This window comes from Saccostrea cucullata, unplaced genomic scaffold (genome assembly GCF_032062105.1).
Source record: "Saccostrea cucullata isolate Sc308-1 unplaced genomic scaffold, CSIRO_AGI_Scuc_v1 ctg194, whole genome shotgun sequence".
Classification (NCBI taxonomy): domain Eukaryota; kingdom Metazoa; phylum Mollusca; class Bivalvia; order Ostreida; family Ostreidae; genus Saccostrea; species Saccostrea cuccullata.
Window position 1 is genome coordinate 825,001 of NW_026939778.1, and position 20,000 is coordinate 845,000.

A 20,000-nucleotide genomic window follows, 5' to 3' on the forward strand; every position below is an offset into this window, starting at 1 on the left:
GAGGAAGTGTGGCATTTAAATCATGTTTGTGATATGACCATTGACTTAAGGGACTTTCAAGTATTTCTTGAAAAGATACGAAAGTTATGTCATAAAATTATATTTTTAAGGTATAGTGGGTCATTGCTCCATAATTTTGGAAACCAAAATATGTATGTTTTTATGAAATCTTTGAGGATTAACTTTCAAAAAAATGGAGAAAAGACCCACTCATATCGAAAAATAGTGTTATAGTGTGAAAAAATGACTCGTTTTGTCCTTTTTCGTATGTGTATAATATTTCATAGGCAAATGAACTTCAATCTTCGTGAGATAAGTGCAAGTTGTAGAGATTTTACATAAAGTATACTTTAATGTTAGATGAAATATTGAGGAAAATTTTGATAAAATTTAGATTTATTTTTTCAACTTCATGTTTGTTGCGCTATGGGCTTATCTCTTGTCATGTTCACCCATCTTCTTTGTTAATTGTAAATTATCCAACGTAACTTGAAAAGTGTCAAATGTAAATGCAAGTTATGTCCATGATCACGTGTAATTCGTAGACTTGCGATTTGTCAACTTGTGAAATGTACTTTCGTGATTTGTAAATTATGCAAGGTTGCATATTAAGACAAAAGAGGGCGCCATAAGGGTGGCAAGTTATTTTGCCTCAAAGCTAAAAAGATCCTTAACCAACTGAGTTTTGTATTATGCATGTATATTATGCCTTCAAACGGTCTCTTAAGCTGTTTACAAATAATATAAGATAGTTTAATACAGAAAAAGAATGGGGTATTCCTAGATCTAAACACAGAAAACTTCGCTCTTTGTATATACAAAGGGCAGGTGTGGATCTCAGAGTTTTTTCCACAGGGGGGTCCATCCAGTCAAAATATTCCAAACCAAAAATTCTTTGACAAGCAAAAACAAATTACCCATTGGTGCTTGTAGTTGTGGGGGAGAGGTTTCCAAAGTCATTTTTATTTGCTTCAATATTATACAATTATTGCTGTTTTTTGAGGTCAATACAATGATTTAGCCATCTGAGGAGTGCTGTATTCACCGAGCCTGAAGGGCAAGGTGAATATTGTACTTCAAAGATGGGTAAATCATTGTGTTGACCAAAAAAACAGCAATAATTGTTTTATTTTATGATTCACTGATAAAATGATACAGCTCATTACTTGTTTGCATTTTATTAAGTCCCAGCCAAATACAAGAGAGAAGCAGAATTAGAATGTAAATAAACCTTACCAGTCGTATCAATTTGAAATGTTTTTTTTATCGATTTTAGTTGCCCTGAAAAAAAAAATATAATGTCAGTCTTTTTTATAGGATAGATTTTGAAAGGAAGGAGTATTATGAGGGAAAACTGACTAGAAAGTAAAAATTGTTGTTCAGTTAAAGTGTTGGAGGGGGTTAAATCCTGTATCCCCTCTTACCACACTCACCCGAAAATATATATTCGATTATGTTTTGTTCACATGAAAAAAAAGTCATAGTTGTTTAATAGATTTCCAAAACAATTTATATCAATTTGGAAATTCTCAATCTATTTTTAGATCAATGTAGAGGAAATAAATCCTTGTATTCACCTAGAACCTTTCCCAATGTTCTGTTTTTGGGTGATCATTGGGTCCAGGGGAATGAAGCCTTTTTTTCTGAATTTCATTTTGTCTTTAAATAGGGATGCATGGAATAAACTATTTGTACCAATAAAAACCAACAAAAATGCTTCATAAACTTCTGGGATGTGTTTGGTTCTATAGAATCATCTGATTAATGTATACAAACTTAATGAGGGGTGCAAAAAGGAGGAACCCCCTCCTAGTTAGCTCTTCTGAGCCAAAGGCTCAAAGAGCTAATGCTATGGCCATTTGTGCGGTGTGCGTTAACTTTTTAGAATATGGGCCTTAACTCAAGAACACCTTGGCCAATCAGTGTCAAATTTGTCACAGGGTATCCTTGGCCCAAGGGCTACCCTTTGTAATAAAATAAGGGTTGGGACCCTTAAACAAGGGGAGATAATCAGGAAAACAAAACCAAAATCCTGGTTGCTAAAAAATTTTCTTCTCCAGAACCACCAGGCAGATTTTCACCAAACTTACATACAAGGATCAGGATATGTAGAAGATAAAAAAATTGTTCTAGGCATCACCCTGGGGCAAAGGGCGTGGTCTCAAGGTCACTTCAAAGTTGACCTAAATTTACAAATAATAAAAATGTTTATATTTTGTTTACTATTAGGACTAGGATCATCAAATCTTGTAAGTTGATGCATCTTAGGACTTCACATCATGTTAACTCAAAAGTAGGTCACATTGACCTACTTTTTAAATTTTGTGGGCATTTGTTTTCAAATTGATTTGAAGGCATATTTTTGACACTTTAAGGCCTATGAGCATCAAATTTTGTCAGTTGATGCATCTTGGGTCCTTGAACAACGTCAACTTAAAAGTAGGTCACCGTGACCTATTTTTTGAACTTTATGAGTAATTCTTTTTAAAACATTTATTCCAATTATTTCAGACACTGAAAGGTTTAGAATCTTCAAATCTTGTTAAGTTGATGCATCTTGGGACCTTAAAACATATTTATGAAAAAGTAGGTCACTGTGACCTACTTTTTGAATTTTGCAGGCATTTCTTTTCGAATTGTTTAAAAGGCATATTTTGATTACCTTCAGACCTAGGATCATCAAACTTGGTCAGCAGATGCATCTTAGGACTCTGAAAAATGTCGACCAAAATGTAGGTCATGATGACCTACTTTCAACATTTTATGGATATATTTTAGTATCTTAGGTATTTATTGGCTTAGAATCATCAAACTTTGTGAGTTGATGCATCTTGGGTTTTCAGAGAGTAACAACCAAAAAGTAGGTCACGGTGACCTACTTTTGACATTTTATGGCTTTATTTAAGTATCTACCATACTTATTGGCTTAAAATCATCAAACTTTGTAAGTTGATGCATCTTGGGTTTTTGGAGAATGATGTCCAAAAAGTAGGTCACTGTGACCTACTTTCAACATTTTATGGCTTTATTTAAGTATCTTAGGTATTTATTGGCTTAGAATCATCAAACTTTGTGAGTTGATGCTTCTTAGGTTTTCGGAGAGTGATGACCAAAAAGTAGGTCACTGTGACCTACTTTTGACATTTTATGTCTTTATTTAACATTTTATGGCTTTATTTAAGTATCTACGGTACTTATTGGCTTAGAATCATCAAACTTTGTAAGTTGATGCATCTTGGGTTTTCGGAGAATGATGTCCAAAAAGTAGGTCACTGTGACCTTTTTTCGACATTTTAAGGCTTTATTTAAGTATTTCAGGTATTTATTGGGCTAGAATCATCAAAATTTGTGAGTTGATGCATCTTTATTTTTTCGGAGAGTGATGACCAAGTAGTAGGTCACTGTGACCTACTTTTGACATTTTATGGCTTTATTTAAGTATCTACAATACTTATTGGCTTAGAATCATCAAACTTCATCAGTTGATGCATCTTGGGTTTTCGGAAAATGATGTTCAGAAAGTAGGTCACAGTGACCTAATTTTTGACATTTAATGGCTTTATTTAAGTATCTATGGTACTAACTGGTTTAGAATCATAAAGCTTTGTTTGTTGATGCATCTTGGGTTTTTAGAGAAATCAAAAAGTAGTTCATGGTGACCTCCTTTTGAATATCTCAGGTACTTATTGGCATATAATCATTAAACTTTGTCTATTGATGTATCTTGGGTTTTTGAAAATCGTCTACAAAAAATTAGGTCGCAGTGACCTACTTTTGACATTATGAGGGGTTATCAAAAAGTTCGTGGACTGAGGCTATAAAATTAGTACTATGCAGTCTATACTTCCAAAATTTATAAGGGACAAAAAGCAACAAAAATTAAAGAAATGTTGAAAATTTTAGTTTGATTCATTCATATTTTGCTAAAATATGATAAAATAAGAAAGACATTATATGATTACCTGGCGCCGTCGCCGTTTAGTTTCATGACGTCCCACAACGTCATTGTTTTTCAATGTCCGCTTCATCTACCTCATACACTTAATTTGATGAGATTCCTTCGAGTTGAGTAAGGACTTATACCCGTCTTGTTTTTATGACTTTACAATGTCAGGAACAGCGGCTTTAAATGCATATAATATTGCAAATGGATTGATACATTGTGAGAGATCCTCGCTCGATTGTGCCAGCATATTTTGCTTTTGGGAGTTTAATATCTACAACAAATGATCAACGTCATTTTTTGACGTGAATGATTTTTCACACCTTGACTGTAAATCGACATTAATTGTGCATCCCTTTTCTCTCTGAACCTCTTTGGCATTAAAAAAACAAGTACTCTGGATGCATTTAATTTCTCCATAGCCAGTTTAAACATTTCCTAGGTCTATACCACTTTTTTCATGGCCAAAACTTTGTAGAATGTTGGAAAATGAAACCCCTCCCCCCTTTTGACATCATTTTTAAGGACTTATTTGTTTGGACACTCCATGTCAAATTTACAATAAATTTTCATAGAACTTTCAGAATGAGGTGAAAACTTAATATATTATGAAGCAATAGTGTCCCAACACTATAGTATAGTATAACTGAATTAATCAGATTTTTGGATGTCAAATGTTCATATCAGAAGAGTTTTTCTTAGTTAAACTTCGGTTGAAAAAACGCCGTATTCGAGGTTGCGCCGCCTGGACATACCATAGCTTAGAAAAACATTACTAATTTATTTAAAAATAAAATTTATGGTTTGCGGTTTATTCTATAGATAGAAAAGATAATGCTAACCAGATATTTTAAAATTCATCGATGTATCTAAAGCGGTTTTAATTTTATGGTGCCAGTCCACGAACTTTTTGATACCCCCTCGTAGATGGCTATATTTAAGTATCTTGAGTACTTAATTATTGGCTTAGAATAATCAGACTTTGTCAGTAGATGCATTTTGGATTTTCCAAGGATGTAGACAAAAAAGTAGGTCATGATGACCTACTTTTGACATTTTATGGGTATATTTAAGTATATCATGTACATATCGGCTTAGAATCATCAAACTTTTTCAGTTGATGCATCTTGAGTTTTCGCGGGGATTGCAAACCAAAAATTACATCACCTTGACCTACTTTTGACATTTTATGGCTATATTTTCATATCTCAAGTACTGGTTGACCTAGAATTGTTAAGCTTTGTCAGTTGGGGCATCTTTGGTTTTCGGAGAATGTTGACCAAAAAGTAGGTCATGGTGACCTACTTTTGAATATCTCAGGTACTTATTGGCTTAGAATCATCAACTTTGTCAGTTGATGAATCTTGGGTTTTCAAAGAATGTAGACAAAAAAGTAGGTTACAGTGACCTACTTTTGAATATCTCAAATACTTATTGGCTTAGAATCTTCAATCTTTGTCTATTAATGCATCTTGAGTCCTCAGAAAACTTCAATCTTAAAGTAGGTCACTGTGACGTACTTATGGTTTCTTATAGCTTTATTATTAAAAATATCTTCAGTCCTAATTGGCTAAGAATCATCAAACTTTGTCAGTTGATGCAACTTGGGTCTTAGGATACTTAGGGTTAGAGGCTTCAAATAGAAGTGATAGATTGTACAATTTTTCAGAAGAGGGATTCAAGGCCCTTGGACCTCTTGTTGTGTGTTAGTTGTAAATCTGACGAAATATTATGAATTATTTTATAAAAATAATCATCTGTTTTTAAGAAAAAAAATAATAAAATCTACTTAAAGGCAGAGATTTTTAACCGTACGGTTTTCTCAGGTAAGGGGAGGGACTTCATTTTACATGCGTGGCTCCCCGAGGCATTGATGGTCATGCAGACCACGAAGCGCTAATCCTTATACACAAACAGTATACACAGGAAGTCCATGAGTATATTACCTGTACAGCTTGATGGCTTAGTTCATCATAAAATTAGTAGATCTCGACATCATAAATAAAAAATATCAATACTAATTAGTGATAATTGCAAAATTTCGTAATTTCAAATTTATATCTAATATCAAACAAGCAGAAACCTCACAGGCTGAGTTTTGTAAAAATCTATGTTATGTTGTACGTCACAGCAGCAATGACTTAATTGAGTTCGTTGTTAAAAAAAAATGAAATAACTAAAGGTAAAATTTCAAAAGTAAAATACTCATCCTTATCTGTCCTTTTCAAAATCTTAAAAACTATTCATAATTATCGTAAATGTAGTAGCAATTAGAGCTTCGATCACGGCCAAATAGTAACAGTTACTTCCGGTTTGTATAAAAAACAAATGTACATCCTGTATCCTAATGTGAAACATTCATGATAATGATGGTTTTGTAAAGTTAAAAATACATACAAGTATGTGTGTATTTTAAGTAAATTTAGATTATGATTTAACAACATAAAACAAAATATTAGATTATTGCTAGCTTAAGTATTTCTTTCAAAACTATTTTTAACACCTGTGACTAGTGTTGAATAATCGGGAAAATTTCATAATCGATAATTGGTCAAAATCGGAGAAGCTTAATCGATCAATCATCGACTCAATTAGTAATTAGTAATTCAAATTTCAAATACAAAATTCTCTTTCTTTACAGCATTTATCATTTATGGAACAAACTAAAAAAATTTGATCAAGTTTATTCTAAAGACATTTTTTTGTTGTATAAGTAACAAAGAAACAGAAATTTTTTTTTACATATTTGCTCATAAAACTAAAAATGTTTGTCATGACATCAGATTTTGTATTCCCTAGTTAGAAAAGCTAACTGAGTCTCCGTACAAGCCCTCACCACAGTTAGAATACATCCCATATACTTGCAATGTAGACACGATTTTGAAGAATATAAAAGAATTTGCACTGGAAATAACTTCCAAATAAATCAAAACAATCCTTTTGGAAATTGATTATGCATTTTATCCCAAAAAATAATCCATAAAAAGACGAAAATCCAATTAATGTTCTCAACGTTTTTCTCTCACTTCAAATTTACCTGCCATGTTTACATTCAGAACTCTCTAGATTGTCCGTAGTAAATGCACTGAGTGTGATTTGTTGCCCGTGTTTCTTTTGCTACATTACGAATACACGGAACGAATTCTATCGTTAAACCGGGTCAGTAGGAAAATATCATTTTAACGATAGAATGTTCTATCTATGCATTCCCTGGATATGGGTAAATTTCTACTTGATTGTTGTTACCTTCACCTTCGGCGCCATTTTTGTTTACCTCCTTTCGTTTTACATGTGTTAATTTGTATGTATTCATTTTGTTCAAATCATACAAGTTTATTTGAGCGAGTTTGTTTCGGCGACAATCGATTATGAAAAACGTAATTGATAATGGGAATCGAACACCCAAAAACGATCAACAATCGATCGTCGGCGACAATCGTTTCATCACTACCTGTGACCTTGAACAGAGGTAACAACCTGCGAAGCTTTAAAAAAAAAAGAAAAGATAAGAAAGAAACTCTTAATACTTTAATACTTGTCCTGGCAAAATTGTTACTTATCAGATACATGTACTTTTTTATCCTTACTACATGAAAAAAGTGTTACCAGCTTATTTTCTCCTTTATTTTCATCGTTATCGCCGCGTCTCAAAACAAGAATCTTAATTTTTACGAGTGAAAACAAGATTTCAGTCACTTATGCACTTTTCATTAGAAAAAATATATACACAATCTTGATTTATTTTATTGAAACAATATGAGATAATTTTAATTTTTTAATGACATGTTTGTAATACAGATAATCATAATTACAGTCAATTCTCGACTTATCGCCATTCGCAATACCGCCATGATTTCCAGAGAACGTTTTTCCCGCTATATAAAATTCTCTTTATAACGTCAAATTCACATACCGCCATCTGCCACCCTGTTTTCAAAACAAACGTCCATTTTCAAGTGTCAATTATCTTGATATACCACCATAGGTCCATGTGGTCAGTGAAGCGCGGCTAATTGGTCGCTATCCATGTTGTAAAGCACGCAAAGCCAGACAAGGTATGTGCAATTAAATAATTAAATAAGAATTAAATAAACAATTATTTAACATAAAGTGTTATAATAATTTTGTTTTCTGTTTAATAAAAATCATTTAGTCATGGCTTCACCACGAAAGCGGACGTTGTTAAAGTACACCGATAACGATATTATTCTGATGATTTCGGATTTAAACAATGCAAAGTTTGTTTAAAAAATAATTATACAGTAAAAATTGTGAACTTTTCGTTAACAATGATGCCATAAAGAATGAATTTATTCAAGAATTCATTTTACGTACTATCGGCTACATATTACGACGATCGACCCAGCATGTTTATTATTTCAATATCAGACGTGCAGATTTACATGCATACACGTGTCTTTATTTCATAACTGCACATTTTGTTTTAGCTAAATTGTACATAAAACAATTACTTCAAGTATTTTCAAATTTAGAAATATGTTTTTATATACATGTACATGTGATAATAAGAATGGAAACGCTAAATGGTATTTCTAAAAAAGGTAACTCTACCATTCCTATTTCGTAAGAGATGGGAAATTCAATTCATCGCCAAATTCGTTATACCGCCATGATTTCTAAATTACAAAAGGTGGCGGTTAATCGAGAATTAACTGTAATCATAATCAAACTAAAATTGTTTGCATTAAAATGGCTTCCTTATTGTGATGGTAATTTAGCGGTAAAGATCAGAGGACCAAAAGTTAATTTGATGGTGGCCACGCGTGTCAAACAAGGTGAAAGAGATATACACAGAGACTAGTAGCTAAATGTCATTCAATTTCAAGTACCCAATGATGGACCTTAATTTATTTGATTGACGGGGGAATACAGACCAGGTAAATCTGAGGGTGGTGCTTATTATCTTTGGATTTTACACATGATCACTTTAAATAAGTTTTAATTAAAATTTTCCATTTATATACAAACTAATGTGTACTTTACATACTAGACATGAATGGGTCTGTCAATACATTTTCAAGTTCCAGGATATTTTTCTAAATGAGGGGGGATATCAAGGTTCATGTCTACTAAAAAAGTCATCTAAATGCAAAATACACATTTTTCATGTGTGTGTGTGTTGGGGTGGATAAATGGACATTTCTCGTTGATAAATTGTTTCAAATATTTATACGACACTTCTACTTATTTAAGGGAGGTCCATAACTGCTGAAAGGGGGGTCCAAGGGTACTTCTTAATTGTTTTACTGACTGAAAAGCCGTGGGAGAACAGATCTCTCCAACCTCTAACTCTCTCCTGCTGAATCTGCCAGTAACACTGCAGAAAAGGCTTTAAAAAATGTCAAAATTGAAAATGATTCAGGATTGTTGGGAGTTTTTTTTTACTTAAGAAATGAATGTAATATTTTTTCCTTTGATCGATGTATCAAAGAAAAATTTGGACGGAAAACTTCATCAATGCGCGTAGCACATTGATGAAAAAGTTTTCCGTCCAAATTTTTCTTTGATACATCGATCAAAGGAAAAAATATTACATTCATTTCTTATCATTTAATTATGCTTTTAAATTAATAAAATGAATCTTTCTTTCACCTTTCTATTAAATTTACGCATCAAAAACAGTGCGCACGAATACATCACAACAACGTTAACGTTGCTAAAATTCAAAATGGCTCAAACGAAGAAACGTTCTCAAATATTGTCGTGGCATTACCAACATTCTCTGAAATAATTTACAGTTCTTTAACACCAAAAAACTTACCTGTTGTGTTATCCCAATCGGTATATTTTCCCTGGTAAGTTATCTAAGTTCGTAAATGTAAAGGGAAGCTACTCAAATATCCTAACAGTTCTCACGTTTGGTCACAGAAATTTTGGATTTCATTTGCACATCTTTTCATCTGAATTTCAAACCGAACATATAAATACGTATCACAACCTGTCAATGCTGTAAAACCTGAAAGATTCTGCTGCCGACTGTTTAAGAATAAAAGAATCTGTCCTCATTCATGCAGTGTCGTTTTTCTCGATCATTCGTTTTCCAAGTTTTAACAGATTAACGGTTTTTCCTCTCTTTGGTGGCATAAAAAAACGTTTCTTCAGAATTCTACTGTTCATACCAGACATCTCAAAGCCAAACATTTAACAAAAGTATGTCGATTTCTTTCCTTCTTTCACAAAACTGTCTTGTTGTTATGCAGACGATTTGATTTGTTTAGCAAAGGGGGATAATTCAAAAAGAAACGAAAGTAGAAAATAAGTCGGGGACGTAACGGACAGGTTGCGAAATTCAGGAAAATATTTATTAAAGTAAAAGTATTTAATTATTCCTCCAAGAAGTAAACTGGAAGCGGGAAATATACATGTAAAGACTGCCAAAGTAGTTCCAGCTGCTTAGTGCAAGCGAACTCTACATTTTATTGATGCAGGTATCAAAAGAATTTTTAAACCAATCAGAATCAAGTATTTTATAGAAATTAAATGATTAGCGTATACCCTTGCTGATATATTATTATTTACAAACAGTCTTACAGACAGACATGAAATTAATTTGTAAACATTTTATCACCCTTTCTTTATATTTTTTTTATGGTTGGACAAAGAACTACATGCGGTATATTGCATATGTTTGCCCCCACAAAAGTCAAATTTTGAAAACTTCCTGAAATGTGCTGAATTTAATAAATTGTACGAGGAATATAAGTTAACAGAAAATATTATAGTTCCAGAGCAGTGTATTCACAATTTCTGTTTTTATGACGTCACAAACTAGTCCGATTTTATATCCTTTTTCAGAAAGAGGACAAAATGGACAAAATTTCAACAATTTAAGCTTTAGAATTTATAGAGCGCATGTGTGTTCAGGAACAATATTGACATATTTCATTGATATTATCATTCTACACATTATATCAAAATATTAATCCTGAACACACATGCGCTCGGTGACTTTTATTTAAAATATCGACGAAATATGTACATTTTTCTGCAAAATTCATAAAAAAACTGAAATTTACGTCATAACGTCATTGTACATATGACGTCATTACTTATGAAATTATTCAGTGCTTTGAAGTCAGCATATACTCCCCTGTTTAAGGACTTAATTAAATATTACTCCATCAAAGTTTGATTTTGGGGGGCAAATGTTGGTTAATACCGCATATAGTTCTTGGGGAAATGACTAAATTGTTAAGCAACGAATTAACTTGCCACCCTTATAACGCCCCCTTTCATTTAAATAGGCATTAGCATAATGTAACCTTGCATAATTTACTAATCACGAAAATGCAATTTACATTGCACAAGTTGACAAATTGCAAGTCTATGAATTACATGAGAGCATTGGCAAAACTTGCATTTAAATTTTACACTTGTCAAATTACGTTGGATAGTTACAATTAACAAATTGCGATAGAACATTTGACAAATTATGATTTACAATTTACAAATTAAGGTGGACTTGTTTACATTTTAAGAATTACAGAGTTGGAATTTTGAACCAGTTAACTTTCCATATGATTGATCATATTTATATGGAAGCATCCTCAGGTAGTGTAGATTCAATTTTATTCAGATCATGACCCCTTGGAGGTAGGGCGGGGCCACAATGGCTGATCAAAGTTTTACATAGAAATATATTTGAAAATTCTTTAAAAATTTTCTTCTCAAGAATAGCAAAGCCATGATTGATTAAATTTGTATGGAAGCATTCTCAGGTAATGTAGATTCAAGTTTTTTTCAAATCATGCCCCCGGGGATAGGGCAAGGCCACTATGGCTGATCAAAGTTTTGCTTAGGAATATACAGGAAAAATATTTCAAGGAAAACAAAGCCATCCTCGATTGGGGGGGGGGGGGGCACAATGTAAGTTCAAATGTAAAGGGCAATAAACAGGGTTTTACACTAATGGTAGACCGGCGGCCCGAGTCCACCAAAAAATTGGAAGGTCCACCAAATGTTCAGGACTAGGTGGACCATTGGTCCACTTAAAATTTAAACACCTTATTTAAAGACAGTGAAATTCCAGGGTTTCTTTTTCTTTAAATCAAAATCCGTAACTCAAATTATTAATTCCTCCATACTTTTAATATACAAAAATTAAATATACATGTAAAAAATGTTTAGGTAATGGGGGGTGGGGGGGGGGGGGGCAAATAACTCGATATATTTCACATGTAAACTTGATAACTCCAATATTAACAATAATATTGAGATGCAAGAACATTCAACACGGACCTTGAATAATCATGAAAAATCCATGCCAAATTTAGCCAGTCTCTCCTCTGTTTACTAATGCACAGAAAGGTGTGAAAATTACATTGGGTAACAGGAAATCGCTTCACGCCTGAACGCACACTTTTGGAGATAATTAGAATTGATTGACAGCTGCACTTAAGCATTGTTTTTTTAAATAGATGTTTAAACAAGCGTAATTTACATTAAATGAACTATTATCTGCAGTTTCATTTTCTTTTCTTTATATACATATTATATCACTACTTATTTGAATAAATAATAAATTTAAAAAATGATTAATTAATACAGATACATGTACCTATGTCAGTTTTGCACCATAGTAAAAAAAATGATCTAGCCATGGATACATGAAAAATTCACTTGTTTAATTATTGAACAAATTAATTAATACCGGTAATTGGAGTTTTAAATTTAATTTACCTGTGGAAGCGAAATAAATGCAGGTTTTCACCATTGTAATTTAATGATAATTATTAGAATATTTCTATGGTTTATAGATTAATATTTTTTTTTAAATTTTTTACAATATTTCTGAAAAAAAATCTGACTAGTCCTTAATATTGATTTGATTCTGTTGACTGGTTAGATTTATGCTTTATTGGTCTGTCTGGTATCGGTATATATTAAAGTTAGCAGGCGCGTAGTCAGCAATGAAATGAAGTGTATGCAGAAAATGGCCGGGGGTCTGGGGCGAAGCCCTGGTGGGGGGCCAGGGGGCGAAGCCCCCGGAAGCTCCTGGATTTTACGAAATTTTGCAGTCATTTTCCTTTAAAAGAAATCACGCTACATCTCTTTTATCAAGCAAACACTTAGCTAAGTTATATACTTCCATACTTCAGGAAGAGAAGGGTAATTTGATCAAATTAGTTAACGAATATATTGGTATTGGAAAAAAGTTTCCAAGTGTGACAAGATAAAACAGAGAAGTAATTAAATAAGTTATCATTGGAGTTAAAGTATTTCAAAATATAAACGGGGGTGTGGGTCTTTTGATAACCTTTATATTCTGATAGCTTAAACAATGTGAGAGTACTTAAATTCTATAAATTGGTAATATCAGTAAAAGAAGATATTCATAAATGATATATATTTTTATTTACTTTGTTCAGTGATTTGAATTTTGCCATTTTTTTGGGTATATAAATTAGTCGTCAATTATTTATTAAGTCTAACTATTTTATATTAACCTAACCTGTCGTTCGTGAAATAAAAACATAACAATGATGAATGCCGTTTAAATGTAGCTACGGTATGGATTAAACGGATATAGATAAGGGAAGTAACTTCTATAATATAAGAATTCCGCGAATTCAAGAAATCGCGATCGTGTCCGATGAGAGAAAACCGTGAAGATTACAACCCGTGAAATTAATCCCCAATACAGTAGTCGTCCAAGATCGTTGTACCTTTTTTTTTTTTAGATCAATGTCACTTAGATCGCTTTCCCTCATCAAATACATGTATTTGTCCGGATAATCAGGATTACGCGGATTAAGCGTTGAAAATTTTGGTTCAACAATATTTTCTTCCTCAAGAATTTTGGAATTCATTTTTTAAAATACTGGATTTTAACAATATTCTGAACAAAATTTGAATAGAAACAATAAGAGGTAAAATAATTTGAAAGACAGATAGTGGCTCTTTTTCTCCGAATAAGTCTCTCTCTTTCTTTTTTATTCTTTTTTCTTTCTTTCTTTCTTTTTTTTCTTTTCTTTTTTTTTTTTTTTTGAAAATGATGTGTACGCACTTGCGTACTTGCGTATAGGCAGCTACGCGCCTGGTTAGTGTTAATTAATGCCTCGTGTAATGTTTCATTCATTTATTCAATCATTTATAAAGGTCCACCAGATATTAAGAAGGTCCACCAATAATTTTTGACAAGTGGACCTGCGGTCCACCAAGGTAAAAAAGTTAGTGTCGAACCCTGATAAAGCCACAGATAATCAAAGAAATATGCAAGCATCCTTAGTGTATATTCAAGTTTGTTCAGATCATACCCTCTCCCCTTTAAGAATTTGTTGGAACCACTTATGGGTTTAAACTTTTCAATAATAAACTGATTTCTGCTTTTTTCCTAGCCACAGTGCTCAGGTGAGCAATGTGGCCCATGGGCCTCTTATTTTAAATCCTTCATTGTTTTTCAAGTGATTGAAGAGATATGAGTTAAATTCTAAGGTTTACTTTCGACGGTGTCTAGATAATTCGAACTATGGCAAAAGGACCCAAACCTGTAATTGTGACATTTTGTTAAAAGTTAACAAGAAATTATATCAAATCAAAAAAAAACTTTCCAAAATTGTTTTTTTATGTTTGACGTAATTAAAGCCTTTCAGACTTTTGATTTTCATATGAGTCAAGGAATAGAAAGACCTCATATTGCCAAGGCAATAAGTGCATGTTTATCATAACCTGTAAACATTTGTTTTTTATGCCTTGTTCACATGGAGAGTTTAATTCGAATTAAATGTAAAATTACTGCGAATTAGCTTCGCTTAGCGTTCACACGGAGAATTTAATGCGAATTAATTTAATTCGAATTAGTTTACTGCGCATTAAATTACTTCGCATTAGCTGCGTGTGAACGCTAAGCGGAGCTAATTCAAATTAAATTCTGAGACATGCGTAATGACAAAATTTAGTCAAATACCACTTGTCGATGATCAGCTATAGGCACTTGTGCTATTTTTGAGTGAAAAACTAAGGAAAACTTTGATAATCATTAAAATGTTTGTACAGGCACTGTTACATTATGTCAATTGGATCTGCTTCTGCAGAAGGTGACGTGATTTGCAAATGACGTCATTATAGCCGTGCTGACGCCAGGCTGCAGAAGTAAAAATTTAATTCGCATTTTTTTACTTCGCATTAGCTGTCGTGTGAACGCAATTTAATTCGCATTAATTTGATTCGCATTAGTTTACTTCGCATTAAATTACTGCAAATTAAACTCGTCGTGTGAACAGGGCATTTAAGGCATATATGTGTAATAAAAAGTAAAAACACTTGCTAAAAAGTCTTGCATTGTTAATCTCAGATGACCATAGGAGCAATGAACTTTTTTTAGGCTATATAAGGAAAAGTGATTTGGTGGTTCACATGAGATTTCATTCAAAGGAAAGAGCATACAAGTGTATCCAGTGTGAAAAGCAGTTCTTTCAGTCAGGTAAAACTAATTTTTTAAATATTTGAAGTACATAAAAGTGTAATTGTATATAAAATTATTAATTGATCTTAAGATAGAATTATTCTCTGGTTTCTGACTTAAAGATGAAATATTCAAAGTACATTTGCATATATGTTTTCTATATTTAGTCGTAAAAGATTTAAAAGACCATATTTTTCTTTCCCCATCACAATTGTACAACTTTAAATAGAAATGGTAAGCCGCATTTGAAAACTAGCAGGGACTATATTTTTTGGTGGAATTGTGGCATATGAAAATATCTTCTTTTTCTCCCTCTCAAAATTATTGTAGAACAATGAAATTAGTTATAATTTTTACACAATGAAAGACTTGAAGAACTTTTCAAATGTAAGTTTAATTAATAAGGGGCTAAAGTTCCTAGATATATCAATTAAATATGATTTTTCAAACAAACTAGAACTATGTTAGCTTCTATAAGCCTCCAATCTGAGTACAATTTTGAGCCAAAAATCCATAAAGTTTTTTTTATCTCTCTTAGTAAACGATCAAAACTTTTTGTTTTTGTATCATTTTGTATCTTTATGTGACAAATTTACCATATGTGAAAATGAAAAAAATTTAAATATAGGAAGCATATAAAAATAACTAATATATCCTAAAAATTTAAGAAAAAGCCAATATCCATTTTGGTTAAATTATTTATGTCAATTTGGTAATACATGTATCATCTTATAGGCCCTTTATGGTAGTATCTTTTTATGCAAAAAAAACATTCAACATTTTGCAATAAAAGTAGGGATCGCACAATTGGCAAGAGTAATTTTATGTATTGGATATATGCCGAATACAGTTCTGTATTAAAAAATATCAGACAGTTTGAGGCCCGGTAGGGCCGAAAACTGTCTGATATTTTTTAATACAGAATTGTATGAGGCATATATCGTACTTAAAACATTGCTTTTGATTTACCTGAGACAGTCTGATATTAGAACAAAAAGACAAAGGTGTTAATGACCACTGAAGCAATTCTTTCAAGAATGCAGGCTGCTTAAATGAAAAGTACTCAGTATTTATGGATTTGGCTACACTGAAAAAGGTATTTGAAAGAATTTGATAAGGAGAGTGGGGACAAAATTTTTATTCATTAAAACATACACGGAGATTAAAGCAGTGCAACGAATTATCATACAGACAATCTAGTGAATGACGAATTGGGAATGAAATGCCGATATGAAGAATATCCACTGAAAATTAAGCAGATGCTAAAGGTACACTTCCATTTCATTTTTTTATGTTAAGCGTCTACGTATACCTTTGTTTTTGATTTTCCATTACAGAAGAACAAACATAAACAGTAATCTAGGATTTTTTAGGGAAGTGTTGAAAATCTTCAAATCTTTCAAAATTTGTTGTCAATTAGGTATTAATTATTATATACTAGGCTACTTCCCTTGATTTTTGCATCTAGGCATCTTTCTTTCTATGAGAAAAATGAAATCAAATTGTCTAAACTTTGTGTTTTATTATGAATTTATTTTTGGGGCTTTGAAAGTTTATGCGCTTCTCTGGTGACCCCCAGTGTGCCCACTCTTTTTCAAAAACCGGAAAAAGGGGTTGAAACACTTCCCCAATTGTAATAGGTTTATTAGAAGTTTACCCGTTTTTTGTTGTTTTTTTTTTTTTTTGTTTGTTTGTATTTGCATTATCTGGTCTGCCCCTTGTTCTTCATCCTGTTACAGTATATTCAGTGTAATTGAAAGTTTAATTTTTTTAGCTCACCTGAGCCGAAGGCTCAAGTGAGCTTTTCTGATCACATTTTGTCCATCGTCCGTCCGTCTGTCCATCTGTCTGTCTGTCCGTCTGTAAACTTTTCACATTTTAGACTTCTTCTCAAGAACCACTGGGCCAATTTTGACCAAACTTGGTACAAAGCATCCTTGGGTGAAGGGGAATTTAAATTGTTAAAATAAAGGGCCAAGTCCCCTCACAAGGGGAGATGATCAAGAAAAGACAAAAATAGGGTGGGGTCATTAAAAAATCTTCTTCTCCAAAACCACTGGGCCAGAAAAGCTGAAACTTATGTGGAAGCATCCTAGGGTAGATTCTAAATTGTTCAAATCATGACCCCCGGATGAAGGGCGGGGCCACAATGGGGAATCCAAGTTTTACATAGAAATATATAGGAAAAATCTTTGAAAATCTTCTTCTCCAGAACCACTGGGCTAGAAAAGCTGAAACTTATGTGGAAGCATCCTGGGGTAGTGTAGATTCTAAATTGTTCAAATCATGACCCCCATGGGAAGGGCGGGGCCACAAAGGGGAATCCAAGTTTTACATAGAAATATATAGGAAAAATCTTTGAAAATCTTCTTCTCCAGAACCACTGGGTCAGAAAAGCTGAAACTTAGGTGGAAGCATCCTAGGGTAGTGTAGATTCTAAATTGTTCAAATTATGACCCCCGGGGGAAGGGCGGGGCCACAAAGGGGAATCCAAGTTTTACATAGAAATATATAGGAAAAATCTTTGAAAATATTCTTCTCAAGAAACACTGGGCTAGAAAAGCTGAAACTTATGTGGAAGGATCATGGGGTAGTGTAGATTCTAAATTGTTCAAATCATGACCCCCGGGGGAGGGGCGGGGCCACACTGGGGAATCAAAAATTTACATAGAAATATATAGGAAAAATCTTTGAAAATCTTCTTCTCCAGAACCACTGGGTCAGAAAAGCTGAAAATTATGTGGAAGCATCCTGGTATAGTGTAGATTCTAAATTGTTCAAATTATGACCCATGGAGGAAGGGCGGGGCCACAATGGGGAATCCAAGTTTTACATAGAAATATATAGGAAAAATCTTTGAAAATCTTCCCAAGAATCACTGGGCCAGAAAAGCTGAAACTTATGTGGAAGCATCCTGGTATAGTGTAGATTCTAAATTGTTCAAATCATGACCCCCGGGGGAGGGGCGGGGCCACAATGGGGAATCCAAGTTTTACATAGAAATATATAGGAAAAATCTTTGAAAATCTTCTTCTCCAGAACCACTGGGCTAGAAAAGCTGAAACTTATGTGGAAGCATCCTGGGGTAGTGTAGATTCTAAATTGTTCAAATCATGACCCCCGTGGGAAGGGCGGGGCCACAAAGGGGAATCCAAGTTTTACATAGAAATATATAGGAAAAATCTTTGAAAATCTTCTTCTCCAGAACCACTGGGTCAGAAAAGCTGAAACTTAGATGGAAGCATCCTAGGGTAGTGTAGATTCTAAATTGTTCAAATTATGACCCCCGGGGGAAGGGCGGGGCCACAAAGGGGAATCCAAGTTTTACATAGAAATATATAGGAAAAATCTTTGAAAATATTCTTCTCAAGAAACACTGGGCTAGAAAAGCTGAAACTTATGTGGAAGGATCATGGGGTAGTGTAGATTCTAAATTGTTCAAATCATGACCCCCGGGGGAGGGGCGGGGCCACACTGGGGAATCAAAAATTTACATAGAGATATATAGGAAAAATCTTTGAAAATCTTCTTCTCCAGAACCACTGGGCCAGAAAAGGTGAAAATTATGTGGAAGCATCCTGGTATAGTGTAGATTCTAAATTGTTCAAATTATGACCCACGGAGGAAGGGCGGGGCCACAATGGGGAATCCAAGTATTACATAGAAATATATAGGAAAAATCTTGGAAAATCTTCCCAAGAATCACTGGGCCAGAAAAGCTGAAACTTATGTGGAAGCATCCTGGTATAGTGTAGATTCTAAATTGTTCAAATCATGACCCCCGGGGGAAGGGCGGGGCCACAATGGGGAATCCAAGTTTTACATAGAAATATATAGGAAAAATCTTTGAAAATCTTCTTCTCAAGAACCACTGGGCCAGAAAAGCTGAAACTTATGTGCACATGGAAGGATCATGGGGTAGTTTAGATTTCAAAATGTCTAAATTATGATCAGTGGGGTCGAGTGGGGATGCATTATGTATTACAAGGGGGAAATCTGGTAAAGAACAGAATGGTCAAAGCTTCTCAGGTGAGCGATGTGGCCCATGGGCCTCTTGTTTTATTTTGCAATTCTGTAAGATCAATGTCTCTAAATCATCATTCTATGTGAGAAATTTAAATTTCTGTTTGTTAAATCATCACACTTTTTATTTCTTTTGTTCAGTAGCAGTCCAATTTTGAAGGATATCAGTACTGAGACAGTCTGATATTACAATTAATATCAGACTGCTCACTAATATCGGACTGCCATAGGTAAATTTTTAAACTGCAAGAACAAAGGGTTGACATCACAGCAATGTTTTAAATTATTAATATCCAGGAAAAAGGTAATGACCTTGACCTGACCTTGTCGCTTATATAAAACGGTCAAATTTAATTTTACTGATACTATCACTTAGTGATATTGTATTCTTTATTCTGTGAAAATTTCTTAAATTTCTGAATACAGGAAATAGTGTGTAGTTCACATCAGATGCAATGGCTGATTCAGAGGGTTTAAAGACCCAATCCCCTTGATTTTGGAAGAAATAAATGATTGTATTCTATCTTTTGTTCTTTTTAAGCTCACCTAAGCTGAAAGCTCAAGTGAACTTTTCTGATCACCTTTTGTCGGTTGTCCGCCTGTCCGTCC

General features: G+C 33.4%; 1 protein-coding gene across 1 annotated transcript in view; it reads left to right on the forward strand.

Annotated features, from left to right (window-relative positions):
- The window catches only part of LOC134253926 (zinc finger protein 267-like), a 127,771-nt gene that overhangs the window by 54,030 nt on the left and 53,741 nt on the right, over positions 1 to 20,000 (forward strand). The window contains exon 3 of the mRNA XM_062736500.1: positions 15,288 to 15,386. Within this exon, the coding sequence (XP_062592484.1) occupies positions 15,288 to 15,386 (99 nt within the window). The remainder of the gene's footprint in view (positions 1 to 15,287; positions 15,387 to 20,000) is intronic.